Below are 23,793 nucleotides of genomic sequence, written 5' to 3' on the forward strand. Positions count from 1 at the left end.
CGTAGGCTCCTGGTCCTGGAGCCCCCCGGTTCCTGAATTCAAACAAGGAGAGAAGTAGAAAATAGGGGGTTGGGGAGGGGAGGATGTGTAAACAGAGTCTAAGGATGAGGAAATGGATGAGGCGTGCTTAAGTACCCGTAGAACGGAAATGAATCCATCTGAGGCGTGGTCTTTGTTCCCAAATCTTGTTATGAAACTTCATTTAAACAATCACTTATTATCTTTGATGGTCTAATCGATTAATCGTTGTTAATGTATCAATAACTTATCATTACTGTGGTCAAATGCGTCTCTGACAACCTCAAATGTAGCTTTGTGGGACATTTAGTGTGTTTGGGGGGAAAATATTTATTGAAATACACTCTGACTATCCAGGACACCATTCAAAGAATAAAGGCCGTAAAAAACAGACTAAAAACAGCATTTATTGGGGTTTATTTTCACCTGTGGATTTGTATGCATTTATGGCCGCAGGACAGTGTACTGTATGTGGGTTTGATCTAGATATATCAGACTCTGGCTACACAGACAGCACTTGTTAACATCAGGTAATATGTTAACAAAAAGATAAACACAAAAGGTTGTTAGACTTGTTCCTAAAGTGTAAAGACAGAATCGTATTATCAGTCTGTTCCAGCTTGAGTTGATGTATGAGAAGACACCTAAGCGAAATGGCAGCAGAGGAGTAATAGTGTTTAAACAGAGGACATACTGCTATAATTAAGAGATGAAACCTGGAACCACTCTCATACATTTGCACCTCTTAAGTCATGTTGTTTTTCCATTTAAGTGTCTCTGTGTTTTATCTCCTCCCCTTTAGATCTGAAGAATAAGTGGCACCTGGTGGTCGACCGTCTGACCGTGCTCTTCCTCAAGTTCCTGGAGTACTTCCACAAACTGCAGCTGTTCGTCTGGTGGTTACTGGAGATCCACATCATCAAGATCGTGTCTTGCTACATCGTCCTGGTCTCTGTCAAAGAGGTATGAGATAACTCTATGTAACAAAGCCCAATATCTGCAACAACAGCAGGGAGTCACACTCACTAATCAGTCATATTTGACTTTGATTGACTTTGTCTCTGCACAACATTAGCCTGTCATCCCAGTAGGTATATGTATAAGGCTTCCAGATGGCCTTGCAGTTTTTCTCTTGGCTTTGAACCTACTGACTGATACATTTTTATCAGATTTTTTTTTTTAACTCCAAGTATCAGCCTCAGAAATCGAGCATCGATTGAGCTGTAATCTATATTTCTTTGTTAAATTTTGAAAACTGTTCTAACTGCTGTAGTATTCCTTGTGCCACTCCAACTCAACATCACAAATCAAAATCCTTACAACTTGTATTATTTGTACGCAGATTACTTGAATTAGCAGCTGATTATTTCGCTCTTAGTCTGGAGTTTTTTGGCACACAGTAGATGTCGTTAGCAATGTTTCAACGGTAGATGAAAGCTGCTTTTTAAAGTGGATTTCTTGAGTGTTTTCACATCATCTGGTTTACATTGTGCAGCAAGATACACTGCCAAAAAATTCATTGTGTAATTTTTGTAGCATGTAAAATGAATGGGAAGTCATTCATTTGCTTTTAAATAAAAGACTACCATGTCATGATTTTCTACAACCAAAAACCGTTAATACAATTCTGAGGTGAAGAATCAATAATTACAAATACCTACATTATCACTGGGTACTGCTTCCATTTTCTAGGTTGATTTTATTGCTTGTATGCTGTATAAAGTTGATCTCATGCAGTACAAAGCCACCTTGAACCAATCTGAAATAAGCCAGGATTGTCTTGTGTGCCACAGACTAGCCACATAATAGTTTTGGGGTATTTGGGCGAACTGTAATAACTGGTAGATTTTCTTGATGGAAACCATCAAGGCTCTGACTCTGACTGAGGGGTTTAGCCTGGATAAGCTCCTCAGGCTTTAGATTCTTATAAAACTCAATTTTATAGACCTAGATTTATGTAACGTAATGATCTTTTATATAGGGATCTTGACCTTGAATTTAATGCATGCGTTTTTATTTTTTTGAATTGCCTCACATTATTTATTACTTTTTATCTCTGCCAGGCGTAAGGCTGGAGGGAAACACGCGTTCGGTCATCTTTTAGTGTATAGTCTATCTGTCTGTCTGCAACTAATCTTCAATACCACTAGACCAATAAACCTAATATTTTTTTGCACATATATGACTGTATGCTGAAGGACTTCTTATGGTTGTGGTGATTCACAATTTTCTAAAAACCTGTTTTATTGACTGTTTAATGTTGTCATTGTCTGCTCACACTTCACTCCTCTTAAAGCCACAGTAGGTAACTTTTATAAAAAAGTTTTTGTCTTACTTCTTGAAACTGTCACTGTATTCTTACAGTAGGACATGAGATGGAGACACTGCAATGGCGCACGCTGTACTGATAACTGTACAAGACGTGTAAATGTGAAGGCTCGCCTTTCGCCGTTGGTCCTCTTCTGTTTACTTGTCTTTTCTGCGTACACAACTGTTAGTAAAGGAGATGTGAGCCATTATTTCATTTCTGGTGGTTGTTTCTCAGCCAGTGTGTTTGCAAAGCTCCTCCTGAAGCCGCACGCTGAAGATATTAAGCCGGTGTAGGTGAGAGCATGTTTGAGGGCGGGCAGCTGCGTAACGCGTGTACGAGCAGTGGTTGATAGCTGCGTTAGAGCCTCCTCCTGACTCTGATTGGTCAGTTTTGTTCAGGCAAATTAACATAGTTATTTTTATTTAAGTTACCTACTGTAGCTTTGAACAGACGGTAGGGACAGCAAGTGATAATCAACCGTTTCAGTTTGGCATTTCTGGCAATCAACTTGGCTAAAAACAACAAGCCCTACCTAGTCTGTTGCAGGCCATATTTTATCCTTTCTCGTGGCTCAAAGACTGACATCCAGAGAAAAGTTTGGTCTCATTTTGAACCAGAGCATCTACAGAAAAAATCCATGCCTGATATGTTTTGATCCACTAAATTTAAGCACGATACGAGGTGCTTAAAACATCTATTCATTTATTTTTTTTAATGTTCACTGCCATCTTGTCTGTAAGGAAGCTGGGAGGGACAGCTTGTTAATTTGTTATTTTGTGTGGTGTGTTACACTAAAATGTTCTAAATAAATAACATTGTTTAAAGTTTGGACTTATCATGCAGTTTATTGTTTCCATATTAAATTTATACAATCAGACAAACCCAGGATGCTTCGTTATAATGGCACGATTTTTATGCATCTTTACTACCTGGCAGAGATCTGCACTCAATTGAAAGCACTTTTCTAGTTTCACCTGTTTTTTTATGTAAAGCGCTGTGTAAAAGTGTTTTGAAAAATGGTATACAAAAAAATATTAATACTAGTTGTTGTAGTAGGAGGAGGAAGCGGAGAATGTAGCGCTCAAAGGATTAAGTGAGCTGTTCATCATCTGTATTGTCTCCTGTACAGGTGTCTTTGTTCAACTATGTCTTCCTGGCATCCTGGGCCTTTGCATTGCCCTACAGCCAGTATCGGCCCCTTGCCTCCAGTGTTTGCACTGTCTGGACATGTGTCATCATCGTATGCAAAATGTTGTACCAGCTGAAGTCTATAAACCCACCGTCCTACTCCAAAAACTGCACTGTGGTGAATATAATCAGAAGATGCTTGTTGTGTACACAGCATATTACTGGACATTAACTTTACTGTTCTTAATTGCACTAAGAATCAATTTTAACTCATTTATGCACTGAAATTTTCTGTCGACAGCCAGGAGGCTACCCAAAGGACCAGGAGACCGAACTGAAGGATAAATCTCTGTTGTATAAGGAACTAGTGGATCCAGCCAACTGGGTGGGCCTGGATAAGTCTGGTGACCTGCTGGGCTACCTCAGGGTGAGAAGTGGAAACATTCATCAGCTGAAGTTTGCAATATACACAGAATATAATCATAGCAAGACAGGAACAATAATTATGAGAGTGTGATCATTAAAATAAAAGTAATTACTCAAAGGAATAGTTCACAGTTTGGTGAAATTTGCTTTTCTTTCTGAGAGTTAGAAGATAAGGTTGATACCGCTGTCATATCTGTTCGTTAAATATGAAGCTGGAGCCAGCAGCGACTGAATTAAGATTCTAGAACTTTAAGATTACTCACCTCAAATGTTTTCAGAAACATATTTTAGTATACTGTTTAGCGTTTTAGAGATGAGAAAGTTGGTCTGACCGTTGGGTGGGGCTTGGTATTTGACTATTTGCAGCATGGTGGCTGGGTCACAAACTCTCATTTTACAGCTAAACAGTAGACTAAAATATGTCAAAATATGTTTCTGAAAACATTTGAGGCAAGAAACAGGTGATGTAGTTTGAGAATCTTGATTCATATTTGATCAGTGGAGTCTAGTTAAGCAGTTTGACTGCAGGTCATGGAGTGATTGACAGGATTGACAGCAGACTTTTTCACAAAGTATCTGTCTTTTGTACTTTTTTCAAGATATAGTGACAGTTTCAGCAAATATGACACAAGGTTATTTTCATAAAAGTTACCAACTGCAGCTTTATCTTTATCCAGACTTTGCTTTTTAAACTAAAAATCAGCAAAAGTTTGGTGCTCTTATTTGATAAATGAATAATAAAGTCAATAATCAGTTGTTTAAACCCTCAGCATGTATTTTAAAACAATAGAAAAACATATGTAAAATATTCCCTCCGTCACCATCTGTGCAGAACAACCTCTTGATGCTGGGTCTGTTAGCATTCGAGGTGACCATCTACCGCCATCAGGAATACTTCAGACTGAGGAACAAATTGTCGCCTCCTGCTGCCAGGATTATCTTCCATGATATCACACGACAGCATCTGGACATCGGCATCATCTGCTTCATCAAATACTTCATCAACTACTTCTTCTACAAATTTGGACTTGAGGTAGAGCCAAGTGAAAAGACATTAATAATATGTTTTGCCTGGAAGCTGTTAGCCCCATAAAGCTCATTATGTCTATATTCCTCATGTGTTTCCCTCAGACGTGCCTGCTGCTGGTGGTCAATGTTATTGGGCAGCGTATGGACTTCTACGCCATGCTTCACGCCTTCGCCTTGATTGCAGTCATGTATAGACGCAGGAGGAAAGCCATCGCTGAGATCTGGCCCAAGTACTGCTTTTTCCTGGCTTGCATGCTGACTTTCCAGTACTTTATCTGCATCGGGATCCCACCAGCAGCCTGCAAAGGTTTGACTCAGTCAGATTGTACTTAGAATAACCAGACAGTGACAGGAAAGTGATTGACAGCCCTCAGCCGGTTATTGCTATAATTTCAGGCCACAGTCAGGGATTGTTTTCTTTATAGATTAATTTAACATTTATTTTTCGGTCAATGCAGCATTCATTAAGTGTATCAATCAAAAAAAGAAGTAACATCTTTGAATTTCTTTATTTGTTCGACCAAAAGTCCCATACCCACAGTATTGGATTTACAATGATATAAATAACAGCAAAGCAGCTAGTGGTAACATCTGAGAAGCTGACAACAACAAATGTTTGTTGTTTTAATGGATTACGTCAGTTAATTATCTGTCTGTTAACTATTCATTTAGCCCTACTATGATTGATATCTCAGTTAAACTGTCAATGTTGTATCAAGGTTATATCCCCAGGTCCAGAAAAACATTGAGGCCTTATAAGGACAGTTCACCCACAATCAAAAATATGTATTTTTTCCTCTCACCTGTGGTGCAGTTTATCAGTTTGCATTGTTTAGTGTGAGTTGCAGAGTGTTGGAGATAGCAGGCGTAGGGATGTCTGCCTTCTTCTCCAGTATAATGGAACTAGATGGCACTCAGCTTGTGGTGCTCAAAGCACCAAAAAAATACATTTGAAAATCTCAGCAGTAATATCTCTTTCCAGAAATCATGACCTGGTTGCTCAAGATAATTCACAGACCTTGTTGTGAGCAGTTGGAACTATTTTCTATCTATGGAGCTACACCCACCAACCATATCACTGCACTGAAGGAAGATACATCTATTGCTAGCACCACTGTGCAAGCGAATGTTTCAGGTCAGCCGAGGATGACGCCGTTAATGTTTACATCTCGTGCTGCCATGAGCAAGAGCCTCTCACCCACAAGTAGATGCATGCTACCCTCTGCGCGGTGATATGACTGGCAGGTGTTCGGTAGAAGAAAATAGTTCCTACATTAAACTGCTCACAACAAGGTCTAAGTAAGACCAATGTTATAGTGTTGTTTATACATATGTCCGATGATAATGGAGGATGTTTTCATTTCAGACTATCCCTGGAGGTTTCCCAACTCTACTACAGACTCCAATGTGGTCAAGTGGCTCTATGTTCCAGATTTCCTCACCCAACCCAATCCTTCATTTCTCATCTGTATGTGTTTTAAGTGGTAGACATGTCGTGGTTACGATGCTGATGATTGTCATTATAGTCTCTAGTACCAGCGAGACTGTGTTCAGCATACATGAGCTTTCTCCACTACTCTCTCCTTTTCTAGATGATTTCATGTTGCTGCTGTGTGCCTCTCTTCAGAGGCAGGTCTTTGATGATGAGAACAAGGCAGCAGTCCGTCTCATGGCTGGAGACAATGTGGAGATCTGCAGAGACCTGGACGCAGCCTCTTTTAGCGTCCACAACCCCGTCCCTGACTTCATCCACTGCAGGTACAGCAGCTTACACTGATGTTATACTATATTTACACAGCAGCAGGAAGTGGCCCAAGTATGTTTATTAATTCTATTAGGGCTACATAGATACAGTATGTGGTACTGGACCTCTACTTGTATTTCAACACTTAAAGTAGATTTTACATTCAGTTCAGCTGAAGTATAATTTTGGTGTCACTGGAGCTGAACTGGTATTAACATGGAGGACGACAAAAGACACAAAAATGTAAAGGAAGTGAAGTCGGCGGCTTAATAGATGCTTAATAATGTTAGATGCCCACAATTAAGTCAAGTGAAATTTGTTTAAAACAAGCAGCACTGTTGAGAATTGTTTATATTTGTACTATATATGGGTTATATATGGGTTAACTAAAGGAATCAGAACAAAGCAGCGGTTTATATTTAAGCATGAAGTCTTTTAGGAAGACTTTTGAGTCATAATTCTTTTTCTATACCTTACATTACCCTTAAAGTTGTACCATTGATATAATATAGGCAGAAATGCCGAGTTTAGTCTATGTTTTCTGGATAATACACTGGCATGAATTGTGATGAATTATTTTATGTAACATCAGACAACCCTTTGTAGATGTTAAAGACCTGCTAGATGCTAATGCTAATATGGATTTCCATAACGCTATTTGTAATCGTCTCTGAAATTATGAACAAAATGATCTTAACATTCTATCTGTTTCTGGATCCACTGTGATGAGAACATGTTTGTCTTATGTCATTTAGAGTGCAACAGGATTACTACTCAGGTTATTTGTCCTGTCAGGTTTTATTTTTCTCTTGTAAATGATGTTCTGTCAAAATGAGATAAAGGTATAAATGAAATGTTTAAAGCAGCAATAATCTACATTTTTATATTAAAAATCAAATGACAATGCGAAAGACTTGTAATCACTTATAGTCATGAACCTACTGAGAATTATCAGCTGAATCTAATCAGCTTTATTGAGCTTCATAGTTAGTTTCAGCTCGTTGTTTAGCTGTCCCCCAACTTTACTGTCTTAGTGCACTGTCATTGCTCTCATAGAGTTGCTCTCTGCCACAGCAGGCATCTGTTTTCAGTGAAAAAGCTCTAAAAACACACTCTACACTACCTGCTCAGCAACAAACAGCAGACAAACACAGTTAGAGACTAGCTGGTGAACATGTTGGAGCATTTAGCAGCTAAAGAGACAGAACATCCCTCAGGTGTCGGTAGAAACCAAAGGCAGAGCTAAAAGGGAGTGAATATTTAACTTACATACATCAGGTGGACACAAACACAACTACAAATGAGTGATAATGTTGTTCTGTAACTGCTGGATGTGTAAATAAACAATTGTTTGCTTACAAATTCACCATATCATATTAAGAGCCGATGATATATCAATATAGTGTTCCCAACTTGCACTGATCACTGATGGGCTAAATGGTAGAGAAGCAGGCTGGTAACAGGTGGTGTAAGGTTTGGTCCACACTGATTGGGTAAATGTAAAAGAATTAGAGGAGTAAATAAAGGGATGATTCTTCCTAATAATCAGCAATAACCACTGAGGTACAGTTTAGTAAGACAGCCCAATGGTGGGCCTGAGAGCGCCATCTAGTGGGCTTTGACAAAATGGTTAGATTAAGTTAAAAATTAAGATTTTGGTTATTAACAAAACCAGTTATTTTTTTTATCTCAATGTGCACAGGAATTTACATAGATAAAAGAACTGTCAAATTAAAATGCATGATGTTATTAGTTCCATTGAATATCACCACGGCTCACACATTATCTGGTAGAGACATCAAGTAAGCTAGCTAATGTTTACTCGGATGCAGTGACACAAATTGGATCAGTTATTTTTTAACAAAAAATGTGATGTGGGAGACAATCCTGTGCCAGTAAAAGCTCCACAGTGCGTGGTCAAGGAATATGACCCTGAATACATTAAATGTGGATAATTTATTTCGGTCATTACTGTTGACAACGGCACAACACATGTTTACAACCCAGTTTATTTCTTCTTATTTTTGTCATGTTATCTTTTTTCTCTTATCTATTTGAGAGAGTGGTCCTCTGAATTTTGTGAACAATCAGATGTGGGCTTTAAGTCAAAAAGGGTAGACGCTGGGGTATGCAGTAAGTGTCTTACACATTTACTGCGTGCCCCAGCCTCTCCAGTCGACCTTCTCAGAAGCCAACTCAGTAGAAAAGGGTTGTTGTACTTGGCTGCTAACTGTGTAACTGTAGAAATCTTAAGTGGAGTGGTGCTGAATAAGAACACACTCGCTCAGCAAATCCCTAATCCTAGATAAATAAAGGTAAGGCGGATGACAGTAGCTCATGTCAGTAGCTTAGTCAGAGATGTTATTGAATATCCACTGTATACATAATTCAGACTTTTGGCTGTTGTCCCATATCTGAATCTAGAGCTAGATACTGACTTTGCACATAAAAAAAAGAGTGAATTGAGAGGCAGAGAACTAGAGAGCGAGCTAGAAAGACAGCAAGAGCATCCTGACCTGTCCACACTCATTGATTATGTGCTCTTCACATTCCACTGTTTTGATGCGCAAAGTGGACAAGTCTTTTATTAACGCACTCTGTGTCCATCAACAAGCCCTAGTAGAGAGAAAGAGAGCTGTACAGCCCGTCTGTCCACGCCACAGCAGCTCTGCACTTATTCCATCGTTTCCCTCCAGGATCGAATTACGGATACGGGGTGGGGGAGAAATCCATAATCCACAAAAACACTCTGTCCGTCGCTCTGCGACTCAGACGCTTTTGCCCTGTACTCTAACTCAATAAATAGCTTTTAAGTATGGAAAAGGTATTTTCTCCCCCTGATGAAGAAGGACACTCACTCAGCTATTCCGGCCCATCAGCGTGTCGTCTGATCCAAGCCCACTTCATCAGAGCTGCTTCCTAAACAGTGCAGCTGTTGTTGTGGTCCCATGTTTTCCCCAGGTCCATCAAATGAATGCACCTTGCTGCCTATGTTTTCACTCCACACATCATATTAATGGTCTCTCACACGATAACACAGGATCCACACGCATGCTTTTAGCATGTTAGACATGCACAGGTCATACTAAAGTGTACATGCACCTGTGCTGAGTGACAGGAGTCAGGTTTCAGCTCTGCTTCACATTCATTGATCAGACTCTTACCGGTGTCCTGACACTAAGTGATACAGTAAATGTGATTGATGGTCAGATTATGCACACAGCTACAGGATGAACTCAAATATTGTTTTGACTTTTATTGTGTGGTAAGCATGCATTCTTACTACCTTACCTAAAATTAGTTCAAGAACTTTATCTTATTTCAAATCTGTCAAATAAAGCAGAATGTTTTTAAGCCTTCAGAATGATGACAGCAATGGCCTGAGGCATTATGTTTAGGGGTTGTCTTTCTCTTTGTTTGCCAGTCCCATTCTTGTGAATGCATTATCTCATGAACTGCTTGAGGATATTTTTTCAAATTTGCACAAACATCCACTTGGACTCGGTGATGAAGTGATTAGATTTTGGTGGTCAAAGGTCAAGGTCATTGTGACCTGGTCTGTCTCATTCATGTGAACGCGATTTCTAAAGAACACCTTGACGGAACTGTTTCAAATTTGGCACAAACATCCACTTGGACTTATTAATGAACTGATTAAAATTGGGTAGTCAAAGGTCATTGTGACCTTGCATCCATCTCATTCTTGTGAACAAACATAAGGGGCCTTTGAGTTAAAGGTCCAGTGTTTAGGGTTTAGTGCCATCTATTGGCAGAAATGGTATACAATATTCATAACTATGCTTTTATTAGTTTATAATAACCTGAAGAAAAGAATCCTTGTCTTTTTGCTACCCTGAATGAGCCGTTTATATCCACATATGGAGTGGGTCCACTTCCACCGAATCTGCCATGTTGTTCTACAGTAGCCCAGAATGGACAAATCAAACACTGGCTCTCGATAGGGCCATTCACATTTTCGCATCTGCTACCATAGTTCTCCCACAGGCTTGGCACATGGGGAGTTTCAGTTACTACACAATAAACCTTGAAGATTATTCTTTCAAACTAATTGAGATGTTAGAAGATTAAAATTGAACTCTGGTGTTAGATACATGCAACTCCCTACTAGAAGTGGAAGAAGTACTAGTGGACTTTTAATAAAGTAAAAGTACCAATACAACAGTAAAAATAAGTTTTAATTTTGTTGAAGAAAAATGTATCAGCATCAAAATATATCTAAAGCACCAAAAGTAGAAGTACTTAATATGCAGAATGGCCCATTTCAGAATCATATATATCATATTCTTTGATTCTAATCAAAGCATTAATATGTGCGCCACCTTAATGTTGTAGTTGGTTAATGTGGAGCTAGTTCTACCTACCTTATTAATATTTTTTATTAACCTAGAAGTATATTCCATAATTTATTTGTTGATTATATTTTATGTTGATGATCTGGATCTGCAAATCAACTAAATCTGTCAAACAAATGTTGTGGAGTAAAATGTACAATACTTCCCTTTGAAATGAAGTGAGGTAGAGATGCAAAGTAGCATAAAATGAATATAGTGAAATTAAGTACAAACACCTCAAAATTGTACTTCCATCACTGCTCTCTATCGACAGGAAGTAGCTATGACAAAAGAAAACTAAGAGCAAAATACAAACCTTCTCATAAATAGCAGCAGGTGAGCACCTTATTTTTATTTCACTTTACATCGCAGACCAGCTGAGTTCATAAACGTGATGTTGTGTGTAAGTTATATCACACAGGCTGATATGTCACCTGAGTGGGAATAGTCTTTTAAGCAAGCTGGGAAATCAGGGAATTCTGATTTTTTTTTTCTTTTTCGGATGAACCACGGATGTGTTACAGCACCTTTCCTGGCAGCTCAGTGTGAATAGTATATAATATTAATAACAGCAATGCAGCTTTTTTAAAATGAGCTACATGTTATGCTCTTTTTGTATGTTTATACCTTGTTAATAGTGTTCATGAACTGCCACAAATATGTACAATAATGAAAGCAGCTCCATTTGGCTGTGTTTCCATGTTCTGTATCAGGTGCTGCTACAGGGCGAGCAGTTAGAAAAAATTTTGTTTTTTGGATAATGTGTGAGCACTGTGCCCTTTCTGCTGACGTGTCATGAATGCAGCATGAGGGTGCTCTGTATGTTGTGTTTACTGACAGTAACCTCTACCTGACATTTAGAGTTGCCGCAGAATCCAAAAAGCTTATAATGTACCTGTTGAATTTATGATAATGGTTTCACTACCGTCTTCTAGATCCTACCTGGACATGCTGAAGGTCATCATGTTTAGCTACCTGTTTTGGTTTGTCCTCACCATCATCTTCATCACGGGGACCACGCGCATCAGTGTTTTCTGCATGGGCTACCTGGTGGCCTGCTTCTACTTCCTGCTCTTTGGAGGCGAGCTGTTGCTCAAACCAATCAAAAAGATCCTCCACTACTGGGACTTCCTGATCGCCTACAACATTTTTGTGATCACCATGAAGAACATTTTGTCTGTGAGTAGCCTGTCTCTAGCTGTATATCAAGATCAGTTGATTAACTACGAGAAAGATTAAATCTACGTACTGTGCAGATGAGGTGATATAATGTTGAGTCTAAAACGTCTGTCTGTCTTTTAGAATGCAGAGTTCATAACAACACTCTGTGTGCTATGTGCTATCAGAGATTTAAAAGAATACTTCACTCACAAAATGATAATTTGTATATCTATTACACTGTGTTCTGTTCAATTTTTTGAGAAAACTTTGTTTTTTTAGAGGCTTTCATGGTGAACGAAGAATCCAAAAATTGAGAAAAGTCTTGATGAATTGGAGTTAAAAGGGGTCCACATTTAACGACATCAAAACTTTATCACAAAATTCCCAATTCCCAAACATGTGCATTTTCATTCCAACCTTATTATTTAAAACACTTGCACACGTGTTTTAATTCTGCTTGTGCATTCCATTGAGCAGTGTGCAAATGACACACCTGCCCAGGCTATTTGTCTCTGCGTGAGGCTTTTTTTTTTTTAAGATTATTTTTATGGGCTTTTTGCCTTTATTGACAGGACAGAGAGTGAAATGGGGAGACAGAAAGAGAGTGGGGACTGACATGCAGCAAAGGGCCGTGAGCCGGATTCGAACCCGTGGCCACTGCAGCGAGGCAGTGCCTCTGTACATGGGGCGCCGGCACTATCCACTACGCTACCGACACCCCTGCGTGAGACTGTTTTAATGCAGAAGTGTTTTAAATAGTAAGGTTTTAGTGGAAATGCGTGTGTTTGGGAAGTACTGAACATACCACTTGATTTTGATATAGTTTTACTCTTGTTAAACATGGTCCCCCTTTCAATTTTATTCATGAAGAATTTTATGTTTTTGGATTCTTCGTTCACTGTGGAGGTATGCGAGAAAAACTGCTCTCTTTACAAATGATCTCTGATATATAAATGATCATTTCATTGGAAAAGTATTCCTTTTAAAGATATTTTAAGATATAATATACTGTATCCAATAAGTGATTGTATTCCTCTATATAATAAAACATTTTTGTTCTTAGATCCTGGCTTGTGGCTACATCAACTCTCTGATTGAGAACCGGTGCTGGTTGATCCAGTTGTTCAGTCTGGCCTGCACCATCAAGGAATACAACATCAACATCAGCAAAGCAAACGACAGTGAGTGGACTCAACATTTTACTTCTCTGTGCATCTCAGGGGTAGACAATAAATTTCAGAAGACGGTGAGATGTCCCCATCAGTATTAGGAGGAGCACAAATTCCCATTTTTGCTACAACTAGTAGTCATTAATCTCATGTCGGTGTGATTTGCTGCTTCAGTCCAAGAGTGTGTTTCCCAAGAAGCTGATTTAAACCCCCAACCTTGTTTATTTTTCAGGCCTGTCTTTCAAAGCCAATTTAGCTCAGTGTTAATCTTGCTGGATTTATAGCGAATACAAAACACTGCCACAATACTGAGTGAAACAGTCAGATTTATGCACACAAAGTACCAATATATTAACATCCTTGTTTATTTACACTCACAAATGTCCTCACTTTCACCTTTTATCGTTAGAGCTGTGTGATCTGCCCAGCAATGAGGCAGGGATCATCTGGGACAGTATCTGCTTCGCCTTCCTGCTGCTGCAGAGACGAGTCTTCATGAGCTACTACTTCCTTCATGTGGTGGCTGATATCAGAGCATCACAGATCCTTGCTTGCAGGTACATAGATGAGACTGAGCTAGAGACACTGTGTCCATGAGGTCACGTATCTGACCTACCCAGGGGTGCTGCTCCCATATTCAGATTCTTCTAGTCTAATATTGCTGCTGTATGTCTTTAATATAAATAAAGGCTTACTGTACCAGGCTTTTCCTGTCACGACATGTTAAAAAGTCTGTGAATCTGATTTATTTGAGAATGATAAAGGCACGAAAGCTCTCCGATGCCATCTAGATTCAGGTTTGAGAAATTTTCCGAGTAAGCAAACAACATAAAGTGCAAGATAGACAGACTTTTGACAGGGAAGATAAGGAACATTGGTGTGTATCAAGAAAACGTGTCAGCCAAATAAAATATGCTCTGGAGTTCAATGTCAATATAATAGGAGAGCTACATGTCTTTTTAATTTGCACAAAAGAAACTAATGAGAAACACACATGAGAAGAAACATGCAGTTCATGACAGTGGTATTTCAGTAGAATTCGCTTTGGCTCCTTTTGTATCTGTCTTTCCCAGTAGAGTGACGTTATAATCAGATAAATATGGAATGTATCTACATTTGTGTGATTGTTTTCTTTTCATCTTCCAAAGGGAGGCATTTTTTTCATTAAATTGTAAAGTATGACCAACTTTCACACTCTGACACTAGAGATGTTTTGACCATTTGCTTGTGTTTCAGAGGGGCGGAGCTTTTCCAGGCCACGATAGTGAAGGCAGTGAGAGCCAGACTGGAGGAAGAGCGCAAATCTGTGGAGCAGCTGAAGAGACAGTGAGACTCCAAATATTTGACTTACTCCATGTGGTGTATTGATGTGGTTTGGACTCTTGGGTACAATTTGCAATACAAGGGGAAATTTTTTAAAATATATATTTGATACATTTTTTCCCATTTCTACATTTACATACACATAACTTAAAAAAAAATCAAGCAGTTGTCTTCCTCTAGATTAGATTTAACATTTATTCAGAACTACCTCAGGACCAATTATGACACAAGAGTTGTGTCTGAAACAGGCCAAACAGCATCCACCAAAAAACCCATAGGATTTCAGATCCCGATAAAAATCAACAGTATATATATATATATATATATATATATATATATATATATATATATATATATATATATATATATATATATATAGGATTTTATTGGTTCGACAAATTCATTATTTGGAACCCAGTCTTCATCAACATTTTCTAGCTATTTGATTTATAGTGGCTTTTGTGTTGTTTGGTTTTAAAGGAGCTGTATGTGACATTCAGAGCAAATCTATGATTCAGAGTCTGGGGCGGAAAGGTCTGCACATGGCGATGTGCATAACGATGCTAACTCAATAAATAGCGCTAACAGGTGATGCAGTGGTTAGCATTGTTGCCGCACAGCAAGAGGGTTAGAATCCAGGGTGGGGGTGTGGAGTTTGTATGTTCTCCCTGTGTCAGCGTGGGTTCCAGGTACTCCAGCTTCCTCTCACAGTCTAAAAACATGCAGGTTAATTGGTGACTCTAAATTGGCCATAGGTGTGAATGTGAGGGTGGATCGCTGTCTGTCTCTATGTGTCAGCCCTGTGATAGTCTGGCCGCCTGTCCAGGGTGTACTCCACTATTCGCCCAAAGTCAGCTGGGATAGGCTCCAGCCCCCCCGCAACCCTTAACAGGATAAGCGGTTACAGAAAATGAATGAATGAACAGCAACAGTGCTAACTAAACCAATGATTTTAACTGGGGGGAACTGGGGGACAGGTGTTACGCTTCCACAATGATCTGTCCTGATATAAGCAGTAACTGTATGAGCACAGTGCAGAGCAGCGGTGATTAGCGAGCTAGTATGACCCACGTGCACTACTATGCACAACATGCCAGCACTGCCACCACAATTAACTACATCCTCATGTACCAAATAGTTTTTTGCTGCTACATTATTGCTCTGAATGTCATGTACAGCTCTTTTTAAGAAAACCAACCAATCACAGTGAGAAGTTGGCAGTTTTCAGACAATAGTGGAGCTCTATAGCACAGAGGAATAAGATATATCAGGCTTTTGCTGCACCGGCAACACTTAAAAATTGAATCAATTCATTGTTGGTTTTTCATGGGATTTGCTGACTAGAAGAAAAACATCAATATCAAGTTTGGTTAAGTCTATATCATGACTTTAGATATCTTTGATGAATCTCAATTTAATCGATAAGTAAGTAGACATGATTCAGAAAGCCATTTAAAATCTGTTCTGGAGCGACTCCTGGCTCAGTCTTTACTGTTTACAGGAAACCATTGCTCAGTATATTATACTACATGAAGTCAATGTATTTCCAGCACTTATAGTTACCCCAGGAGTTACTCATAAGCTCTGATCATATCCACTCACCCTGCTCTAATGAGCACTCCACTGTTTCATAACGTACACTAATTTCAATATGAAGCCTGGAGATATTTATGGTCAGCCTGTGATGTTCCTCTGTGTCGATACTTCGTGTCTCTTCACTACCTCTCTGATCTAATCAGGATGGAGCGCATTAAGGTGAGACAGCAAAAGTTTAAGAGGGGCAAGGAGAAGATGCTGAGCATGGCACAGGAGTCTGGAGAAGGACAGACCCTCGTCCACCCCGAGGAGGATGATGATGATGGTAGGAGGCTGCTGGGGCTTCTCTCTGTGCAGTCAATATCAGAAAAGTTGATGATGAGGTTGTGGTTTGCTTGTAGTGCTCAAGGGAGAAGGGTGAGAGCCTATTAATGCCTGGATTTATTAAAGGGGACCCATTATGCTCATTTTCAGGGTTATATTTGTATTTTTGGTTTCTAAATGCTTTAATGTTCAAAAACATTTTATTTTTCCTCATATCGTCTGTGTGGGAACACCTCACTCTCTGTCTCAGATGCTCCGTTCAGCGCCTTTAAAGGAATACTTCACCCACACTCTTATATCAGTTAGTCTTACCATGAGTTCATTAAGTCATCTTTGTTTTTCTTTCATGCCTCCATGGAAAATGGCAGGCATATTGATTTATTAATTGAGTGGGGGAACATGTTTATTATTAACAGCAAAACTATATCAAAACAATGGTTAACAAACGTTCAGAACTCGTGCAGTATAATCCAAGTCTCATTTATCTGGTCATATGCTTAATACTTCCCAAACACATGCATTGACTATTTAAAACTGAACTGAAAGTGAAACTTACCTATACATTCCTCAAAGCCAGACTCCAATAGTAAGTGGCATGTGTTTTGGAAGTGCTGAGCATATGACTGGAAAAATGAGACTTGGGTTACACTGCACAAGCTGTGTAAAAGTTTGAAAATTTACGTTTTAATATAGTTTATCTGTTGTTTGCCGTTTTGCAGGAGGAATGCAAGAAGTTTTCCTCACAAATTCAAGTTACCACGACATGACCAATTGATTTAAAAATGGTCATTTTGTGAGTTAAGTAATCCTTTAAGACCCCCTCCTGAAAAAGCCTAGTCTGCTTCGACCGGCCAGCATTTCCAGCTCTTCCGCATCTCGGCATCTCTGCGACATCATTGTAACCATGGGAATGACTGTAACTGTGATAGCGGCACTTTTTTACTGTAAAAAATCACCAGTGAATGCTTTTAAATGAACAGCATCAGCAACCAAGATTACATGTTTCTCTGAGGTTAGCATGTAGCTACATGTAGCAGTGTATGTAATGTAAAGACTTGCAGTAGTGTGCCTGGAGCAGATAACCACATGAAAAATTCTATCACAATCTCATGTCATTTTGTCTCAAAAGTTAAAAAATAATTTGGTGTTCGGAACAATCTGAAGCTTGAGGGTGTTTTCACAGGGATTTTTTTTTTTTTTTTTTTTTTTTAACGTATGTTCACCTCGGTATTTGAAAATTTGGCCACGTTTAATATGAACATGCAACATTGTAGCATTATGTGTATGACAGAAAATAAGGGAAAGTATAATAGGTCCCCTTTAAACATATGTTTTTTAATGATTTATTTTCAAAACAGAAGCTTAATAGAGTAAAAAGATATATATAAATATGCCTTGAAGTTTGCAGAAGAATCCATTTTCTTATGAAATGTTGCCTTGATGTATTTGTGAAATTTTAGGAGCACATCGAACGAAAGCCAAGACCAAAAAAAAGCAGTGGTGGAGGCCGTGGGTTGACCATGCTTCCAGTAGGTTGACCCCCAGAACCCTCTTTTTTCTCTTCCTCCACTCTGATTGGCCCTTGTGTCCTTGACCAGAATGCCGAGGATTCCCATACTGCCCCTGGGCTCTGAAGGCACCAACACACAGCAGCCTCACTCCATTCAGTCCTTTTCTGTCTCTATTTAAGGGGCCCTTGTTACCTGTGGCCTTGTGTACACTGTGTGTAGAGAGGCACTTCAGTTTGAAGACGATCTATGAAACCGTGTCAGTATCAGTGCGGAGCAGGGTTGCCTTAAATAGACACGATGACACATCGTAGAAAGAGAAAATGACTAATGGCTGGAGGTTTGTACTTGACATCATCAGTCTCACCTCAAGAGCCCACAGTTGAGAATCACTCTGAAACATTTTCATGCAAAGACATGAAGTCGACTCACCTTTATTCTCAGTACTGGAATAAAGGATGAAGGGTTTATTCATTCTTTGCCTGCAGACATGATCACCAAACAGGAGAAAATAAAACAAACAAGAACAATTGGACCAGCATGTAAAATGATGACTTTGCTGTCTAAATTCCAGCATCTTTCTGAGTCAATACAGTGGTCGCCTGTTTGGTTTGACCTCATGTCTCACGTCGTACTCCACCCCCACATGACATTTTCAAATTATTTCTCCATTTTTATCTCTTTGTCATTTGATGTTTCATCTCCATGTCCCAGCATCCTCCCTCACCTCCCGCCCACCGCGGTTCTGTTCAAGGACATAAGTCAGCCTTGTCTATCCCATTGCTTCTAACACTTAACTACTGTAGACAGGAGTCACTTACTCTGTCGAGAAGCTCAAAGGCGACTGTGCTTACAGGAATAAGTGTCTTCAATGTGCTTTGTGCTCATAGGTGTACTAGTCATACTAACATTTTATATGTGTGTTCTGTGTATTTTCTGTTTTATCCTTTCATGTCTCTGATGTTTTTTTTGTCTATATATATATATATAGACGTACTGTAGACTCAGTGAAATATTAAGCATATAGTGAATTACATGTAATTTAATGGTAAGTGGTTTGATTTTCCTGTTTTTCCTTTCAGTAAGGGAATCTTCTCTGCACCTCATTTTAATGTTGATAAAAATGAAGAATGACTTCAGCCTTTTTTGACTGAATATAACTACTTCACCCTGTGCCCCCTTAGTGGTTAGAAGTGGAGACTATTACTTGTTTGAAACTGACAGTGAGGAGGAAGAGGAAGAGGAGGAGAAAAAAGAAGAGGACCAACCAAAGAAATCAGCTTTTCAGGTGACTCCAAGTTGTGGCTCATTTTCCATCGGTTCGGTGTAGAGTTAGATTTTTATTCCGTCTATATCACAGATCAATTAATTATATATTTTTATTACTGATGAGGATTTTTCATTTGTCTGAAGTAAAGAATAACAAAGTGTGTTTACTCAAGTACTGTACAGACTTTATACTTCAACTGGGAAATATTGTATCCTTAATAATGCTTCATATTTCGTGAAAGTCACATATTTAAAGTTCTTTGAAAGTTTGCTTTCATTTGTTAGACTTTTTTTTATAAGTATAGAAATACCTTTTTGGGCCTCAGACAGTCATTTAAATGAAACCATGTGAGAACTTTAGAGGGGCATTGTCTCCTTGGTGAAAGTGCGAGCAACTCATAGGCTGCCTTCATGTTACAGGACTAAATGCTCAGTTCCAATTATTTCCCAAGATCTGACCTTTTCTGCCTAGACTGTTTGCATTCATGTTTGAAGTGACCCATATCTGATGTCAGTGTGAACTGATCACTGCCCTGAAATGCCCCACATGGAACCAGTAGCTTCACACATGTGCGTTGGAACAGCAACAAAAACAACTCTCATTTGCAAAAAAAGGCCTCTAGGGAAAAAATGAATGGGCCATTGAATGAATTGCCATCGTAGGAAGGTCTAATGATGTAATTTTGCATAATAATTAGCTATGTGCTTCTGTTTGGGAGAGTGTGTAGCATATTTTAGGAGAAATGGCCCTTTGGAGCAATGGCTGTTTGTTTTCAGGGTAACAGGCTGTTGTATAAATGGGCTTTCAGTCCATCATTTCTATTAGCAGCTATTGCTGGTAGTGCTGTGGAGAGAAAGGTATGGGAGGGCCAAGAGATGAGTCAGGAGTGGTGGGCTCACCGCTGTTTCACTGAGAAACAGTTATTCCAGAACCTTTGGATGTCCAAGGCTATATTCCAATATCTCTGTTGGCGCCTCACAACAGGGCTGTCATGGCGTGAAGGTCTGCATCATTAAGTGTTTCACAGTCGCTCTACTTGTTGATGACTGGGGTAGCCAGCCGCAGCAGCAGTATGGCTATGGCAGCCTTTTGTAGTTTCAATGGTCTTCTATAACACTATACTTTGAGTGAAAGTATAAAGTAGGAGTAAATATTCTAAGTTACTTTCCACCCTTTACTCTCTCTGATGGTTGTAGTTACTGGTGTCATGCAGATTGAAATGTTATTTGTTAAATATTCAATAAATTAACAGATCACACATCACTAAGACAAACATTACTTGTGTGAACTTTGCTTTACACACTTATGTATGTTTTACTGTTAATTCTTGTCTTTTGGAATACATACTAAAATTTGTGATTTAATGGATTATGTTTACTTGTTATATTGCTGTTTTTACGTTTTTTTTACAATTAAAAGTTTCAAATACTAACATTGAGGAGAATGTGATAAACTATGTACGTTCACCTGCACATACTCACATCCTCTTTTATTCACTGTCTCCTAACACAGTTAACCTTTGTTGTTTCTAGTAATGTGAATTAACTTTCTACTAATCCTCCCCCATGCTTTTGTCTCTCTGTAGCGAGCTATTGGGAAGTTTGTCTCTGCTGTTCTGGCATTGCCCAAGTCTATCATTAAGCTGCCTAAAACTATACTCCAGTATGTAGTCAAGGCAGGCAAGGTACTCACCACCACAACTAATGAACACAGCTTTCTATCTGTCTGGACATCTTCCTCTTTAAGTAACAACTAACGTACTGCCTCTCCAGCTCATGTTTGGTGTTCTCCCTCTGCAGAAAGAACCAAATATTCACAGATTCACACGCCACAGTGATAGATGAGTTTAACCATATCACAAGTATTCATAAATTAGACATAATTATCAAACATAAGCTGGAGTGGAAATGCTTTGACCTTTGTTCTTGTGCACGTGAGTAGTTTAAGTCAGCTTGCATGAACTCGAGATTTATTTTGACATGTTGTTGGTTGTGTTAAGTGTTTCATGTCTGTTTTGACCTTATTGTGTGGTAGTGGTATTGTGTAGCAGATAGTGTTTGGGTGTTTTGGTTTGCATGTTTCAGTGCATTAACAGGAAAAAGTGTTAATTCTTGACAATACTGCAGACTATTTTGTTGCACATAGCATACATTTTCAGACTGCAGACTGCCGGACTGCAAAAAACCTTGCTTGAGGAAAGCGGTACATCACTGGGAATATGAGCTCGTCTGTGTTGTTTTATTAAAGTACTGGCCTTTTGAATGGACTGTTTTTGAGAGAGCTTACTTGTTAGTGTATCTATGTTATATTATGTTAGAAAGTTCAGGTATTGCTCAAAAAAATGATCTGTAGTATTATAAAATTTCATGATTTGTAATTAATAGACTAAAACCACCTTAAATTAGCGTTTTCTTTTTGCTTGTTGTTGCTCATGCATAATTGACCTCAGTTGCTCTTCTTCTTCACATCCTTTGATCGATGCTGCACTTCTTCTCTCTGTTCTTCAGTTCCTTTATCACGCCTGGATCACAGACCCCAAAGCTGCCCTGAGGGCACGAGGCAAAGAGAAACGCAAATTCTGGAAAAAATACACCAAAGGAGTCAGACACAGGAAAAGCAAGAAAGAAGGTAAATTATAGAGAGAAAAAAAACATTACATGAAACAATGAATCTCATGTTCTTTCAACCATAGTGATGTGTTTTTACTGTACTTCAGCAGGTCATGTGACCATAGACCTTGGCGAGCTCTCAGATGGGCAAGATAAAGGAGAGGAGAACAAGAAGTCTGAGGGTCCAGGTGGGTTTGTCTTCAGTAAAATTGTTTTGTGAGTTGTTGAAAGAGGCCTTGGAAAAAAAGAGTGACTTGACTTTGCTCTCTTTAATTCCTCCTTCTGAGTCTGAACAGACTCCAAGAATGAAGATACTGAACTGGACTATAGTCATGATGAACCTGCATACAGAATTGCATACAGTTTGTTTTCATCCTCTTTCTTTGGCTGTGAATGGGGGAGTTGATGGATGATAGTTTCAGTTTATGCATCTTATTATAAAGCTACAGAATGTAAGAAATTTGGAAAGGGTCAACTTCTAAATTATTATCTGCAAAAATAAATGACTTTCCATTTTCCGTGATGCAGACTCCACTGATTTAACCTCTTGTCTACATTATATTCTGGGGTTGGATTAGGACACTTCTGTGTTTTAGTAAATCATATCACACTTCCAACTCTCCAGTATTCAATCTTTTGCCTGTCTTTTCTCTTGTGATATCATTTGGTGGTCATTCTTCTACAGGCAGATCAGGAGAGTATATGTCACTGTGCTCTGTCAAGTTTATGTCAGTTGGCCTCATTTTTTCACATTAAAGAAATACTCCACCCTCAAATTGACCATTTTTATATCACTTCACCTGTGTTGCGTTGAATTCATGAAGAAAACTTTTTTTTATCTCGCATGCCTCCATGCTGAATGAAGAAGACAGAAAAAGAGCTTTATGAATTGAAATAAAAGGGGGACAGCATTTAACAACAGCAAAACTATATCAAAATATCGACTTTCGCACAACTTATAAAGTATAGTCAAAGTTGTATACTCAGTTCTTCCCAAACAGACAGCCCTGTTTGACAGGGAATTGACCACAAACTGAAACTTATCTTTGCTCTCATCGAAGCCAGACTCCATTGACAAAAACACTAATTTTACCTCGCTGAAGACAGGAGCTGCTGGTCTACCCCTGCCTCGTTTGTTTTTGTTATCGTGGGACTTTGGTGTTTTAACGGGTTAGTTTGAATTCCCACAGTCACAATAACACACACAAACTACTGATCAAGGCAGGGGTAGACCAGCAGCTTCTCTGTTTAGTTTAGGTAAAATGAATCTTTTTGTCAATGGAGTTTGGCTTCGATGAGAGCATAGATAAGCTTTGCTTTGTATTCAATTTCCTGTCTGAAAGGGCTGTCTGTTTGGGAAGTACTGAGCACATGACTGGATAACGAGAGATGACAAGTTGTAAAAGGATGTTTTGATATAGTTTTGCTGTTGTTTAATGCCGACCCTGTTTGAACTTAAGTCATCATGAATTTTCTCCGTTTTTGAATTCGTCTTCATGAATTCAGCTTAACACAAGATGAGTAATTCATATACAAATGGTCATTTGGAAGGTGAATTATTCCTTTAACATGAAAAATGTCATTGCCTTTTAAGAGCCACCATTTTGCAAGTTCTTTTGCGCAACCTAAAAAGATTAATTAATGTGAGTGTTGTGTGTCATGTGCCCTCTCTTAGACAACATCATCAAGCGAGTGTTCAACATCATAAAGTTCACATGGGTGCTCTTCCAGACGACGGTAGACAGCTTCACCAAGTGGATGAATGACATGTGCAGGGAGTACATCGACATCTCCACTGTTCTGCGTATAGAGCGCTGCATGCTGACCAGAGAGGTCAAAAAGGTAGATTTTTTAAATGGAATCTGTCTTATTTTTCCAACAATTA

At 39.0% G+C, this 23,793-nt stretch overlaps 1 protein-coding gene across 3 annotated transcripts in view; it reads left to right on the forward strand.

The window, feature by feature from the left end:
* The window catches only part of LOC125901692 (piezo-type mechanosensitive ion channel component 2), a 111,745-nt gene that overhangs the window by 63,277 nt on the left and 24,675 nt on the right, over nucleotides 1-23,793 (forward strand). For 2 of the 3 annotated variants that reach the window (XM_049597518.1, XM_049597520.1), the window contains exons 18-34: nucleotides 821-981; nucleotides 3,459-3,635; nucleotides 3,759-3,884; nucleotides 4,716-4,916; nucleotides 5,015-5,219; nucleotides 6,279-6,380; nucleotides 6,505-6,670; nucleotides 11,944-12,187; nucleotides 13,233-13,350; nucleotides 13,748-13,895; nucleotides 14,575-14,664; nucleotides 16,401-16,522; nucleotides 17,982-18,050; nucleotides 19,214-19,317; nucleotides 21,807-21,927; nucleotides 22,016-22,096; nucleotides 23,584-23,750. In XM_049597518.1, coding sequence (XP_049453475.1) covers nucleotides 821-981; nucleotides 3,459-3,635; nucleotides 3,759-3,884; nucleotides 4,716-4,916; nucleotides 5,015-5,219; nucleotides 6,279-6,380; nucleotides 6,505-6,670; nucleotides 11,944-12,187; nucleotides 13,233-13,350; nucleotides 13,748-13,895; nucleotides 14,575-14,664; nucleotides 16,401-16,522; nucleotides 17,982-18,050; nucleotides 19,214-19,317; nucleotides 21,807-21,927; nucleotides 22,016-22,096; nucleotides 23,584-23,750 — 2,402 coding nt within the window. The remainder of the gene's footprint in view (nucleotides 1-820; nucleotides 982-3,458; nucleotides 3,636-3,758; nucleotides 3,885-4,715; nucleotides 4,917-5,014; nucleotides 5,220-6,278; nucleotides 6,381-6,504; nucleotides 6,671-11,943; nucleotides 12,188-13,232; nucleotides 13,351-13,747; nucleotides 13,896-14,574; nucleotides 14,665-16,400; nucleotides 16,523-17,981; nucleotides 18,051-19,213; nucleotides 19,318-21,806; nucleotides 21,928-22,015; nucleotides 22,097-23,583; nucleotides 23,751-23,793) is intronic. The other variant, XM_049597519.1, reaches the window with a different exon arrangement.

Source organism: Epinephelus fuscoguttatus, linkage group LG15 (genome assembly GCF_011397635.1).
Source record: "Epinephelus fuscoguttatus linkage group LG15, E.fuscoguttatus.final_Chr_v1".
NCBI lineage: Eukaryota > Metazoa > Chordata > Actinopteri > Perciformes > Serranidae > Epinephelus > Epinephelus fuscoguttatus.